The sequence below is a fragment of the Amborella trichopoda genome, chromosome 10 (assembly GCF_054954075.1).
Source record: "Amborella trichopoda isolate Santa Cruz 75 chromosome 10, AtrichopodaSantaCruz75HAP2 v2.0, whole genome shotgun sequence".
In the NCBI taxonomy this organism is placed as follows: domain Eukaryota; kingdom Viridiplantae; phylum Streptophyta; class Magnoliopsida; order Amborellales; family Amborellaceae; genus Amborella; species Amborella trichopoda.
Window position 1 is genome coordinate 285,984 of NC_142345.1, and position 15,575 is coordinate 301,558.

Genomic DNA, 15,575 nt, shown 5'->3' on the forward strand with positions numbered 1-15,575 from the left:
TATAAAACGCTATGATAAGCGGGAGTGACAAGAAATGTGCTTTGAAATGATTGTGCTTGTACGAGTGGGAGAATTTTGGGCACAATAGATTCGAAGTTAATCCTAAAGTGATCAAGAAATTATCCATGGGTTGCGTAACCTTCTCAAGATCATAATATCATCACCAAGTAAAGCAAAGATCAAAAGGAAAGTCAGTCCCATACTTTGTTGCTATAGCAAACAAAAGGTATGTGATCTTCCCCGACTTTTATGGTTACGTAATCTATAACAAAATACCCATATGAATAAAACCTTATCCAAATACCCTTTTTTAAAAAGAAAACTCTAGAGGAATATCCTGACTACTATTAAAAATTTATTAATATAAAAAGCGAGGACATAGTTGATGGGTGCCATAAACATGAAGGAGCTATTTTGAAAACCCAAAGTTATACAAGTGTGTTTGCACATGTTGGAGCTACTTGAGGTAGTAAGCACGAGATATGGGTTTTGATTATGGGACTATTTAGTGAGTCGTAAACACTAAAGAAAGGTGTGGCTCATTCAAATGGGTAGCACATAGGGTGTGATATGCTATTGTTTTGTGAACCTCGATAGTTGTTTTTGGTTGATTGCTCCCTAAAGAACACCTATGATCCTCAAGAGATATAAAGGGAGATGAGAATCTCATCCTGGGCTCTCCAAGATACCAAGATTATAAATGATCCTATGTATTTCAATTTTTGGTACCGATCCAGTATAATTATGGAACCCTTTAGTGTTTGGTAATTTATGGATGGCTTAATAGTGACTAGTAGGATTACTTGCGTTGCACGAAAGAATGGAATATGAAAATTCATAAAAAAATAAAAGTTTTTAATGAAAATATAAAAATTAATCATGAATCTTAATAAATTGTAAACATCACACTATAAAATATAGATTCATTACAAAAATCCCTAAAAGATACAAAGTTGAATTTCTACTTTGTGGTAAAGACAAAAAAATATTTTCTAAAATTCTAAAGTTTATAATAATAGTAAAAATTAGTTATGAATAATTATGGATATATAATAATTCATAAAATTATATTTAAAATTTAAAAATGATGATATGCAAAGTTTAGAAAAAGTTAAAGCATTTTTAAATTAAAATTTATTAATTTAAATTGTAAAATTTTCATAAGTATTTTTAGTTATGGAAAGATACAATGGAATAATAGAAGACTAAATAATTGGCTTATGAATCTTGAGACTGTTAATATTGCATATGCTGATCTACTCTTCGCGTCCTTAACGTCACTCTAAGATGAGCACGGGAGCATGCATCTCTATGTCTATCTTTGTTCAAAGAATTCTTATAAATTGAGTAGTTTCTAGGGCTAAGATCCATTTCCTGTTATTGCATAATATTAGTACAAATTTTGAATATACCTTGAACACTAATTTGGTAAATCATACAACAATTAATATATGAGTGGTTTCTAGGGTTATGATCTATTTCTTGTTATTACATAATATCACTACAAATGTTAAACACATGCTGAAAATTATTTTGGTAATGTGTGCGACAAATACAATATGTAATGACCCAGATTTTTCGGCTTGGTGAAGTGCGCGACTATAAGTGGATAGCAGTGCGCGCCAATGAGGTACCGCCGTGTACGACAGCAAAAAGCAGAAGAGGAGAGTGAACACGCGCGGCAGAGAACGCACGCAGCGGTAAGAGAGCAACGAAGAGGAAGAGGATAGTTGTCCTGCGTGCAAGCTTTACTGTTATGCGTGATGAGGAGAGAGAGTGAGGTCACCTTGCGCAGCAGTGAGAGAGTGAAGCCACCGTGCGTGAAGCAATCAGCCGCCGTGCATGAAGCGCTCAATCGCCGTGTGTGAAGGGATCAGCTGTCGTGCGGGTAAGTCAGCGCCGTGCGAGAATGCTGCCGAGCGCGATGCTGCTGTGCGCGATGTGGATGACCGCTGCCATGCACGATGTGGGTGTGAGCTGCAGTGTGCGATGTGGGCCGTCGGGCGCAGCTGTATAGGGTAGTTCAGGAGACTTCTTTTCTCTCATGTTATGAACCACTTATCCCTTGCTTGTTGCAGTGTGTGCCATTTGGAGGCTCTTTGATTCCACTTGTTGTTTGCATGCTACCCCTTCCTTTTCCTATTTATTCACCCCTTCGTACCCCTCTCAAGAGTTTGCTCTCTCTCGGCCACGTTTTCCCCCTTTAAGCCTTTAGAGCCTCAAGCTTGAGACCCTCCATTGAAAGCTTGACCTTGGAGAAAAACTGTGTAGGGAACTTGGAACCCTTGGTGCATGTAAGTAGATTCGTTTTCTATGCTTCTATGCTTTGTCATACATGTTTTTGGTTAGTTCATTGAAGTATAAAATTCAAGAAAAATTATGTGTGTGTGACTAATATGAGCATGAATATACAAATCATGAAGTTTAAGCTCGATTATTGATGCAATTTGTCATATGCATGTGGTTGTACGCTGCAAAATTTATATTAGAACAAGCCCTGATTTTCCAGGAATTTGCATGATAGATTGAGCATTGAATATATTTCTGATGATTATAAAAATTGATGGAACTATACCCTTTTGAATCTAGGTTAATATGAAAATGACCTTGTATTAATGCCTATTTTTTTTGGAAGTTATACTTCATTCTTTGAAGTATGTCAAAAATTGGAAATGAAATTCCAGGAACTGTGCATGTTTTTGTAGTTAATTTTCCATCGATCAAATCATGTCCAAATGAGCCCAAGCTAGTTTCTAAAGAAATATGAGTGAGTCTACTTCAAAAATTATTTTGTACTCAGGACGAAATTCCTTATGTTTTGAGAATTATACCCCTGTTTTCATTCATATGTCACTGTTATAAGTTGCAGTGAATTTCCAAAACTATTGCTTATATTATATTAAATGTTTTACTGAGCAAATGATGTCCAAATGAGTTCAAACAACCTTTAAATGAAATATGGATATATATAATTAAAATTGGGACCATGTTAAAATTCCTCATGGTTTGGAAAATATGCCCCTTTTTGTATGAAGGTATCACTGTGGTGGTTGCAGTGGTTGCAGTGAATTTTCAGAAACTATACATGTTTTTGTAATGGACTGTTTACTGACCAAATGGTGTCCAAATGAGTTCAAACTACTTTTAAATGAAATATAAGTGTTTCTAATTCAAAACTTAATTTGGAACAATTTGTAATTCTCTATGATTTAGGAGTTACGCTCCTTTTTATATAAAGATGTCCTTGTTGTGGTTGCAGTGAAGTTTTCAAAACTGTCATATGTTTTATAAAAAGTTGTTCACTTACCAATATCTCTTTGATTGAGGCCAAACTACTTTTAAATGAAGAATGAGTAAGTCTATTTTCAAATTGGTTCTGGGACCATGACTAAATTCCCTATGGATTGGATGTTAGGCCAAATTTTATAAGAGGCTATCACACTGAAAACTCTGTTATGTTATGAAGGGTGTTCAGCCTAAAATTAATGTAAATTGAAGTTAGGCATCATCTAGTGTTCTTTTTTTTTTTTTTGGGTAAGTAAGTGGGGAAGACAAACCCCTGCCCGTTTTTCAATAGATTAGAGAGTTATATTTTGAAGATCTTAAATTGGAAGTGTCAGCAGTAGGAATGGATACCATGATATGGTAACTGCGTATAGAGATGTTACCACTGCAACCTCAACCCCTTTTCTCATCATGCAATGTTCTTGAGAAGGCCATCATGCATTCTCTTGGCCTCATCCAATAAATGGACCTAATAAGTGATTTACAAGCAGCTATAAAACGCTATGATAAGCGGGAGTGACAAGAAATGTGCTTTGAAATGATTGTGCTTGTACGAGTGGAAGAATTTTGGGCAAAATAGATTCGAAGTTAATCCTAAAGTGATCAAGAAATTATCCATGGGTTGCGTAACCTTCTCAAGATCACTTCTTCCTTTCTTCTTCCCTTCAGCCATTTTCTGAGTAAAATTCCCATGGCCATTAATAAAGCTTCTTTCCATAGTGTCTAGGCTACTTAGTGCTCCACACTTAAGGTAACTTCCATAGCTTAATCCTTTCATTTCTAGAGTATTTTGTTCCATCTTTCTTTACTGTAATTGTGAGATTACAGTAGCCTCTTTGTCCATATATGCTTTAGCATTCATGATTTCTAAGTCCCTTGTGGAGCTAGGCATGTATACCATCATTTGTGCATATCTAGTTTACTACTTTGCTCCTAGACACCATTTTCTTTATCATTTTTATTACCCGATTTCTCTGAGATTTTTTTGAGCATATCAATAAGCATTTGATATCCATTTGAGTACGATAACATTGGCCCTTGATACTGGAGTATTTCTTTTTTTTTTGAAACTGTTAACTGTCACTAGAGGATTTCTATTGTGAAACTACTCTTGTTTTCTCTAGTTTATGGCCATATACACCCACACAGTTCAAGCTGTCTATGTCTAAATTTTACTCACTGTTTTCATCACTAAAAGTTCATCTCTCTCTCTGTCTTATTTTAAAGCTAATCAAGCGCTTTTCAGGTATGCATAAGCTTCCCACTTCATAAGTGACATTCGCCCTTGGGTTTTATAACCATCCTTCCCTTCACCCATGGGACAAAATGAAGTCTCTAAAAGATTTGCTTCTATGACCTAGGCACGGACCCTTGGCTTCCCACATTACTTTGCACTTATTTGTTGTAACTTTGAGTCTATTAATCTTTCATGTCATCAAGAGTTGATTATGTAAAGTTTAGAGTTGGTTTATGTTGATGAGAAAATTGTATGTGCAGTTCATAGATAAGTCTATGTGCTAAGTAGTGTCGTTTGCTTCCATATGAGCAATGTGCTTGTTTTCATGACTTGGGTACTCCAGAGAGTTGTTATTCTCTCATTTTAAGTGATATTCGTGTATTTGTAAAATCAAAATTCTGGCTGTAACAATGACTAAGAGTTGTGAAAGTTGTATGTGAAAGTGTTACTTGAACTTACCCCCAAAAAAAAAGTGTTACTTGTAAAATTTTTAAGTTGAGTGACAAGTACAAGTGCTGTATAAAGAGTAAATCCTCAATACTGTGGTTTTATGTAGCAAGATCAATCACTACTTGTGTAAATTATGTCTACGTTATCCCAAGAAGTGTTACTTGGTATTAGGGATGATATAGATCAATGGAACTATGGAATCATCTACGTCAGACTTATTCTTAAGCTTCAGAGGCAAGGTGTATGCAGCTTGAAATGAACCACTATCATGGAGTACTTGAACATGATGAAGACCATTACTGATCAACTTGCGGTTGTTGGACAGCCTGTATCTGATAAAAAGATAAGGTACAGAAAACACTTGCTCCCCAAGCTTCTGTGTACCTTGTGTTTTGTTTCATCATTGTCATGTCAATCACAATTGTTGCCTTTTGAAGGACTTCGTCCTCTCGTTGGAATATGAGGCGATATTCGTTGCACCAAATGCATAGATAAAGAAGGGAGGATCTCAAGAATCTCTTGATGATTTGAATGTACACTTTCCCCGTTCTCGTGGTCATGGGAGAGGAGGAAATTTCAAAGGAGGAAGAGATGCTGTCGGAAACTCTGGAGGATGATGCGGTATATTGCTTTCTCCCATTGCATCATTCAAGTTTGCATTATCACATGTCAAGTATGAGGAAAAGGAGGTATGAGGAAAAGGAGGACATGGTGCTGCCAACTGTTGGCTCAGATTTGGTTTCAACTTTGATGTTTTAATTTCTTTTAACGTAGTGTGAATATTGGACCACATCAATAGCTGCTAAAGTGAATCAAGTTTCCAACCTGCATGAAGCTGTCTCTGCACCTCTTTCAACCTTGAAGATCAATAAGGAGTGCATGGATTGGGGATCCACGTGTAGTGAATTGTGTTTCTGATGATGTTGGTACGTTTTCGAATTTAATTCCATATGTTGGGAAAGGAATAGTTGTACTAGGACATGGGAGGACTCACCTCTTGTTGCGTATAGGAAGTGCTTCGATGTGTTCTTCTGCTAATTCTTGTGTTCTTTCCCTCACTTTTCTTTTCCGCACAAAGAAGACTCTCGTTTTTGTGTCACCATTAGATGATGATTCAAATTCCTACGCCGTGTTTACATCCTCTTTTGTGTATGTGTAGGATCTTCTCATGATGAAGATAAACACTAAAGGGGATTGACTTAGGAATTTATACATTCTGAAAGAAGCCCCATAGTCTATGTTCATGTCAAAGTCGAAGACGTCATCTTGAGTTGGATTTATGATACTGTCATTTAGCTCATAGTAATTTTTCTTTCCTTGAGAGTCTTGCTGCGAAAGTCGTATTGCCCTCATTTTCTTTTTTGAAAAAATCATTGCAAAAGTTGATATGTCCTAGTTGTGGTGTTTATTAAGAGTCATGAACTGTCCTTTGAATAATAAAAATGCCTATTTTCGATGCAAACTAGTCTATTCAAATATATGGGGCCATTTTGAAAGAGCTCAACTTTACATGGGCATTATTATGTTTTCTTTTATTGATTCTTATAGTAGGTATACCTAAATATTTTTCATGAAAAAAAAAATGAGGTGTTCTCTATATTTTGATGTTTACATTCATTCATAGCTAATTAATTTTTGTCACAATTCATAAACTTCCAAAGTGATGTTGGTGGTGAATTCACTATTGTGTGCGGAAGCTCTAAAATCTGATAGGTTGATTTTTGGCAAAGTAAAGAGCGAGAAAAATACAACTGACCACAAGCAAGCAACAAACACGAAAAACAGAGGAAGACACAAATAATACAAAAGAGAACACCAAGATTTTACGTGGTTCGTCACTAATGTGAATACATCCACATGCAAAGACGGCGATTGTTTCTTAATAAGCAAACGAAATCATGGCTACTAATATCCAAATAATGTGAGCTTTAGAACTGGAGAGAAGGTCTTATTATAGTCAACGCCTTCTCTCTGCTCATGGCTTTTTACAATCAATTGTGCCTTAAATTGATCACCACCAGACTAAGGTGTCTCTTCTTTCTTCTTATAAACCCATTTACATCTAATATCTCTCTCGCCTTTGGGCAACTTCACGTGATCCCAAGTGCGATTCTTTTGAAGAGACTCATCTCTTCATTCATGACATCACTCCATCTGCTATTGTTAACATCATGTGTTGCTTCTTTAAAGTGGATGGCTCTTGGCTTGTGGCAACCAATGTATAAGCCATTTATGCCGTCAAATTTGTATCGCACCACTGGCTCCTTAGTTCTCTTTCCCCTTCCAAGCTAAAGCTCTTCCTCTTGTGGAGTAGGTTCAACAATTTCCTCATGGTCAACATTCTCCTCCACTCTTTCACTGGGATTTGTTGACACATTTTTTGGAGTTCTCTACTCCACTTCAACCTTATCACCATTGTTGCGATTTTCCTTTCTGGCACTCTTCTTAATGAGCTTCAACATGCAAGACTCATCAAACTTAACATCATCATCCGAGCCTTATCCCAACTAATTGGGTTCAGCTACACGGATCATGTTCCGCCATTTTGCTCTATCAAGGGCCATGCCCTCAATCACAACATAAGTCACCATATCAAACTTAACACCATAGTTGATAATAACTTAAGCAACTTAGGATCTGCACCCTAGCTATAGCCTTTAACTCCATCAACATAAGGAAAATACACTTCTTTGATCTCAGACTCAAAATATCATCCTTCACATAAACACGAGCAGGACAACCAAAAATCCTTAAACAAGAATAATGAGCAGGTTTACCTGACCATACCTCCTGTGGTGTTTACATGCTATTGCCATAGATTGTGACTTGTAGATGAGGTAACACGCCATACTGACTGCCTCTGCCCAAAAGTCCTTTGACAAACCAGTGTCAAAATGTTGTAGTCCTTCTCTAGATGTGTCTTGTTCATGTGCTTAGCAACTCCATTATGTTGCGGCGTCTTTGAAGTGGTATAGTGATGATTAATTCATGTTCTTCTAAAATTTATAACCTTTGCTGAAGTGTACTCTCCACCATTATCATTCTCAAGTGCTTGACCTTCTTCACAGTCTGTCCTTCAACCTTAGCTTTCCAATGCTTATATATGTCAAATATGTCTGCCTTCTACTTTAATGTTTAAAATCCATACATTCTTTGAGAAATCATCTATGACTGGAAAAAAACTATAGAGATCATCTTTTGAGACAACCGATGCAAGACGCCATACATCTGAATAAAAATACTCAAGAAATTTTGTCTCGATGTAAGTCCAACTTGCACTTCTTGTCTCGATGTAAGCCCAACTTACAAGATTTCTACTCAACCCTATTCTTGTCATTTGGATTTGGGAATGATCCATATTTCCATCTTGGATCAACTTGTTTACTAGAAATATAAGAAGACATCTTCAACTACTCAAATCCTGAAAAACAAAATGAAAACTTTATTAAAAAAGTCACTATTTCCAAGTATCAATAAGACAAGAAGAAATACTTACAAATTTAAAAATAAAAAAGTATTGATGCAAAACTATATAGTTTACTATTTACTTATTTTGTATTTAGTGATTTACAAAAGGAAAAAGTTTGAAGGATGCAACCTTATAATGTAGAACTACGGATGCATCTCAAGAATCTATTGGAAAAGGTAGTTTTAATGTTGAAAACCCTTTGATTTGATCATCTCGACATCGAGATGTATGACCATGAAAAATAAAAAGATTTCAAGTCTCAAAAATAGTGCATTTTACAACATATTATCTACACCGTCCATTTTAAAGATTTTCATATGTTTATAGATCTACTAGATTTTAACCATTTTTTAAATTTAAAATTTTATAATTAGATATAAAAATAGATTTTGAGATAATCCTAAGAACATTTTACAACAAAATTATATACCATGATAAAATTTGAAGGTGCACCTTACCTCTACAGCTACGGATGCATCCGTACGCCAACTGCACCCTTTACAAAACTCAAGTAATTAGTCTAGAGACACTAAATTAAATATTGAAATTTGAAACACTAAAGTTACCCATCCTAGAGAAATATTTAATAGTTTACCAGATAAAAGATTCATAAGAATCAAAACTAGAAAAAAATTTCAAAATGATAACTCACTTACATAAATAATTAAAAAAATACTAATGCAACACTGAGTATTTAAGATAAGAGAGCAAAAATTGGAAAAAGGGCAATCGAGTAGAAAGAAGTTCATATGATTGCCCCTTTCTCAATTATAAATAAAATAGGACAAAATCCATTTGAATTAAGTTTAGTTACATTTTATTGAGATTGGATCGTAATAAACACAAACCAAACCCCACTCTTGAATATGGACCAGTAATCCAAAGCTAAAACTCGAAAAAAAACAGGAACAAACCAAATATGGGAAAAGAAAAAGGAAAAAAAAATTTATACTCATAAAAATCACCAAACCTTAAACCAAAAATTTGTATATACTGACCTTTCAAAATTCAATTGATCTTGGCTTGAATTGGAGACCGTTGGTTGCTGACAGTCTTCTTTCACAACCACTTCAAGCTACAAAAGGTATAGGGTTGAGTGCTTTTCTATTTTGCAAGAAATCGGAAAGTTTGTACAATCTTCAAAAAATCTAAAAAAACTCTTGTTTTTGGAAGTTTTTCTCTTTCTAAAACACTCAAACATGGTTTAAGGGGGGTGGAATGCCCCCCAAAACCCTTTTCCTAGGCACATCATTGCTTAGGTTGTGCACCTAGGCTCATTTGGTTCTGTCACCCTGCCTATGTGGCTAGGCGACCGAATTTTTGGATATTTTGTACAGCTTGAGGGGGACCATTTGGAAATGACGTGTAGGGATAGTTATTTAAGTCTATGTTCAATTTAGTGTACAGTCATACATTATCCATGTAAAAGGTATTAATGTAATATTGCACCCTAGGTTGTGCCTATATAAGGTGCAATTGCAATGGAATTAGTCAACCCACTAATCAAAAAAGGTGGAATCAACTTGGAGCCCTATCTTGTGTCTCTCTTTTCTCCCACCCTTATGCTATATTTTGTTTGCTGGTCTATATGATAGTAAATACCAATTCTGGTTGTTGCATGTTTGTTGGATGGTTGCTAGCCAGACCAAAGCAATAAAAACATTCACCTGTGTGATCTACCTGTTGTCCTTTAGATATGGAACAGTCAATTTGCTGCTCAGAAGATAGAGACTGAACATTGTTGCTTCTAAATTTTTTACAGGTCATCCTTGCAGGACTACTTTCATATGCTGATGGTGGTACTGCAGCAGGGTAAGCACAGCTACAGAACCATGACCTATCATATTTACCAATGATTAATTGCTTATTAAAATTATTTTCAGGTATGTTGCTCTTTACCTTGTTGGTTGGTCTCCATTACTTTGGAGTATTGGGTATCAATTGTTCTCTCCTGAACGCAAGGAAGTTCTATCGTTGTCACAACCGTCAATGCAATCTTTCATTCAGTTCATATGGTTTTGGATTAGGCGTATCTTGAATCCTCCTATCTATGGGGTATGAACAAAATTACTACTTTTTATTTCCTGTTCTATCACCTGAAAGTGTATGCGATTCACATTTGACTTGCGTCATTTTGATTTCTTTTCCAGACTTTGATTGGACTGGTTCTATCACCTGAAATATATACGATTCACATTTGACTTGTGTCATTTTGATTTCTTTTCCAGACTTTGATTGGACTGGTTATTGGGGCAACACCAATCTCATATTTTTTCTATCCTTCCAAGGGAAAGTTTCTGGATATTCACCAATCATCTGAAGGCTTTAGAGTTCTCCACGAAGGTCTGGTTTTGTTCTGCCAATCTATAATGGAGGTATGTTCTGATTTCTCTACAGAAAGATAAATGAATGGGAGATTATATTGTATTATGTAAGATTGCAATCAAACTATTTAAAAGTAGCAAAAAAAATAAAAATAAAAATAAAATGATGTTATAATTGAAGTGTCTTATTGTTAAACTTTCGAAGTGTTCTGAAAATCACAAGCTAATAACATAACTTCAATCCACCACACTGAAGCTGTTGTATAAGCATCGATGTTGCATCTGACGTCTCTTAACAAAAAAATTTCAGTAGTCTCTTGGAAATAATTGGGAAATAAGCATCGATGTTGCATCTGACGTCTCTTAACAAAAAAAATTTCAGTAGTCTCTTGGAAATAATTGGGAAGAAAAACTTTAAAATTGGGGATAGAGAGGCAAGAATGAAAAAGCAGAAATAACATCATTAAAACTTGGAAATGCACTACAAAATGCAAATAAATAGACATTATTTTATGTAGTGTTACAAACAAGCAGAAAATATCCTGTTCTGGTGGTTCTACTATCTCTCTTCTATTGTCCTCAGCATTATGGTACACTTTCCCAAAGTAGCATTCTGTTGCTGAGATTATCGTGTGTTTTTCTCCTATCTTGAAATAGACATCTATCTCAACTATGACATAATGTGTTCTTATGAATGAGCATATATCTTTATCGCATGTACTATTATCTCTCAGGCATCATCATTATTGGGGTCGGCAACGGTCACTGTTCAGACAATTATACTGGCTTGTGCCATTGGACCTCTTATCTCAGACTTTGGCCTAAGAAAAGGTGATCCATATGAAACTGATAAACAGAGTGGTGAATTTAATAGAGAAAAGGGATATACTATTGTTCTTGATAAGCACATATTTTGGGCAATTATATGCATCCGCCTTATTGGAATGCCACTGGCCATTCTATTCCTAGTTAAGGTAAGAATTAAAACCTTCAAATTCATATATCTTTAAATGCAACTGTTTCCTTTGACGTCATTATGGATTAAGTCCCACCATTGTATCTTGTTCACATCCTTGCAGGGCCTGTTGCATATGGGCTTGCTACCAATGAATACAATTTTAGTGTTCACAATATTGGTGAGTATTATAATTATCGAGTTTCTTTGATGCTATTGATGGTCTGTTGTGAGCGAGTAATGCGGCTCTTTATCACAAGCTTTGCTTGGATATGCATCTCTTTTGAAGACCTTTAATGTCTGGCATTGTATGGACCCACATCTGATTTAAAACAGAACATGTGCCAAGGATATGACCATTGAACTGTCTGGTGCCATGCGGCATGAATCAATGTCGATAAAGGTTTAGCTGAAATTGGACAATACACCCCCACATGCATGTTTGGGTTTGTGTTTGAAACTACCTTCGTCTTTTAATAAGTTCCAACTTCCTTGACTTTAAACTATGGTGAAGTTACCCAGATTCTGTCATTCATTTCCAATATTTGGCTAAACCTTCGTGTAACTATGTTGATTTTGCTGCGCTTTTCCAATTCATTTGTTTTTTTTACGAAGTAAATAAAAATCTAGTTTGTTCTATAAACTCTATTGTCATTAGTTGTTGAACAGCGTCCATCCCTGCATAAATTGTTCTTTTTTGGGTAGGCAACCTGGTGTTTCACTCATTTTTCATTGGCTTGAAATTATTATTATAATTGTTTGTTCTTTTTACAAGAAAATGAATCAAATGGTTTCTATTTATACACAGGTATTGAGTGCCATGCCAACGGCCCAAAACCTCGTTGTGATGCTACAAGTAAATTCCCTTTGACAATAGCATGTTACCTGATGTTTATGTAACTAGCTTCAAATGCTATGTTTGTTTAACTGATGCTTTGGTTCCGCAGCTGAATCCAAGCAAAGCACCTCTTGTTGAAACATTTGCAAATCTTCTGCTTTATGAGGTTTGTCTATGATACCTTTAATTTTCAAATTGAAATATAGTAGATGCTAACTGAAAAAATATCAGGAGAGTTCCTGGAAAGCCAGTATAGGTCCATACCAGTGTTTGAAAACACTAGATGAGAAAAAGTTAAAATGACCTGGGGTTGAAGTAGTAAATTTTGAATTGAACTGATTCGGTGTTCTAGTGACTCGTAATATTTGTGAAAGGAAAGAATAAGAGAAAGACTGACCGAAAGAAAACTTAGAAGTAAACCACAATTTACATTTGCTGCTTGATTCCTTTTGAGTTCACCCCTTCAAATTGCACAAAAATCATTCCGGCTTACTTTTTTCTTTCATTCTCAGCAATCATGAGTCTCTCACGATATGGCACCCCTTTAAACTGCACAAAATTTCATGTTGGTTTGCTCTCTTCTCACTCTTAAGCTATCATGAGTCTCTCATCATATGGCACCCCTTTAAATTGCACAACAATCATGCGGTTTAGTCTCTTCTCGCACTCTTTAATTAATGATGCTTCCTTTGCAGTATGGTCTAGCCCTAGCCTCCATACCAATATGGACAACAGTATTTACTGCAGTATTTTCACGCCCATGAATGCTTGGTATGTACATGGAACTCATGGGAACATACTTGAGGTCTTATTAATATCGATATAAAGGTCTGGTCATATAATTCCAATTATGGAAGTTCATTCTGACGTAATATTGTGGTGGTAGTGGCAGGAACTGGAATGAGAGAGAGAGAGATTTAGGATCTTGTTCTGTATGAGAGAGAGAGAGAGAGAGAGAGAGAGAGAGAGAGAGAGAGAGAGATTGATTTAGGATCTTGGTCTGCATAAAAGATTTTAGCTTTTCATGCTTGCATTAACATGGGAGTTGCAGACTAAACGTGGTTCTTGCATTGTGGTGAGGTGAACCTCATATTTTGTAACGGAAAGTAATCTTGATATCAGAGGCTATAAAAACAAGCTTGGTTTCAAAAAGTTATGACGATGGCTGAGATCAGTAAATCATATATCCATTTTAAAAAAAACAATAAAATGGAAGAAAAGAATAAAGTGATCAGATGGAGAGAGATACTGGTCACTGGAGCCCCTCTTTCTAGAGGGTGATCCCCACATTTCCTGTTCTGTTCAATATATTTGTGGGTTCATTTACTTTTTCTGTCCATGTGTGTTAGGATTTTTAACTTGGCTTTGATTTAGGAGAGTTCAGCTTGCTTTGTTGTGATTGAGTTCTTATCCATTTTGATCATGGTTTTGCAGGATGTTAGTATTTTCAACTATTTGAGGGCAGTTCATTTCTCTCTCTCTCTCTCTCTCTCTCTCTCTCTCTCTCTCTCTCTCTCTCTCTCTCCATGCAACTATGAAGTTATTTCCAATTTATAAAGAGTAGTAATAAAGTGGAAGGAAACCTTAGAGAAACAATATGAGAATTCAATAAGACCAGTACGTGTCTGCTCATGTTCGTGTATGAGAGAGACTTTTTCTCTCATTTTTACTGATTTGAAAAGAACCCATGATTCCAAAAAACATAAAGTTGAATCAAGCCACAAGGAGCCACACGGGATACAAAGGTCAGCAAGCGCTTCATGATCAGGTGCAGAGGAACTCTCTACCTGTGATTCAAAACTTGAAAGCCAAAAACGTCTTGCCCTACCCAAATTGTAATTCTGCCAGCTTGAATTCCAAATGGAAAAATAAAAATTAATGGAAAAGTTACGTAAGGCAAATAAAGAAAAGTGTATGTATTAATATAAGGATGTAGTTTTTAAAAGGTCTAGGCTCTATGAAAAAAGGAAAGCCTCCTTTCAAAATCTTGTCCAAGAAATACATTAGCTATGGGAAATCCCTATGATGGCTCTAACGTCTAATTCCACCATGGATTATAAAATTTGTAGCACTTGCGTGTCTTGTGGATTTATGAACATGGATCCATGGACATTTGGAAATAGATGGCCTTGATAATGTGTTACAATATATTTTCAAGGCGTGAGTTTCTATTTTTCTTTTCACAATCATAATAAACAAGGCAGAGATAGATTGATTTGAAGGTTTATCAATGCATGAATTATGATTTTCAGTGATTTTTGATACAACGCTTTGATATATATATATATATATATATATATATATATAAAGCCTTGTCTTTATTTTAACTTTTCTTTAATTAATAGAAAAGTAGATGTGCAAGGGGATGCACATTCAAAATCCATCTTGTAGATGGATGTCAACGAATGATGGCCTACTCAAATTCAAAATTAAACGTGCTAAAATATTATTAAAATTCTAAAAAAATTTCGTAAAAACCTTTTTTTTTTTTTTTTTTTGCAAATCCATACGCATCATTCTTTAGATTTTTAAAAATTTAATGAAAATTTGATTTTGGAGCGAAGACTCGTCTAAATAGGTTAGGTGGGGCGGGGGATTCATAGAAGCCTTATCCGAGGAAATACGATTCCCGACTAACAAACAGTGCACTTTTTTGGAATTAGTGCACTTTTTTATGTTTTTTTGTTTTTGGGTAATTGGAGTTAGCTTTGGTGATGTAAGCCTTTACCTTGGGAAGTAAAATTGAGTGTAAAAGTAGTTGATTGGTATACCCTTGATCACTAAAATTCTGTGTTTTAAAAATCTATTTTGGTTCATGAATTTTGAAGCTTTAAAAATAGTACAAATGTTATGGATTTGTAGCACTAGAAAAGGATAGAGTAAGTGCCTCGTTCAATATTTTCAACTTTGAGTAGGGGTAATTTGGGTATTTTTTACGCTCTTTTATTTTTTGAAGTACATAAGTGGAATGAAAGTTGGAATACGGCCATTCTAAGGGTTCATGTGACCACTTACTG

General features: G+C 35.4%; 1 protein-coding gene across 16 annotated transcripts; it reads left to right on the forward strand.

Annotated features, from left to right (window-relative positions):
- Positions 1-1,512: 1,512 nt before the first annotated feature.
- LOC18428052 (uncharacterized) lies at positions 1,513-14,468 on the forward strand. Of its 16 annotated transcripts, none has more exons than XM_088850241.1 (13): positions 1,581-2,294; positions 5,144-5,320; positions 5,410-5,593; positions 5,747-5,898; positions 10,204-10,253; positions 10,325-10,496; positions 10,670-10,816; positions 11,500-11,739; positions 11,845-11,901; positions 12,529-12,576; positions 12,668-12,724; positions 13,254-13,329; positions 13,993-14,468. In XM_088850241.1, exons 4-12 carry the CDS (start codon positions 5,890-5,892, stop codon positions 13,320-13,322), a joined length of 849 nt encoding a protein of 282 aa, XP_088706367.1. In that variant the 5' UTR covers positions 1,581-2,294; positions 5,144-5,320; positions 5,410-5,593; positions 5,747-5,889; the 3' UTR covers positions 13,323-13,329; positions 13,993-14,468. The 16 variants fall into 16 exon arrangements, with proteins under 16 accessions (XP_088706380.1, XP_088706381.1, XP_088706382.1 ...); XM_088850242.1 differs by having other exon boundaries at positions 1,594-2,294; positions 5,205-5,320; XM_088850249.1 differs by having other exon boundaries at positions 1,615-2,294; positions 5,222-5,320; positions 5,410-5,661.
- Positions 14,469-15,575: the final 1,107 nt, after the last annotated feature.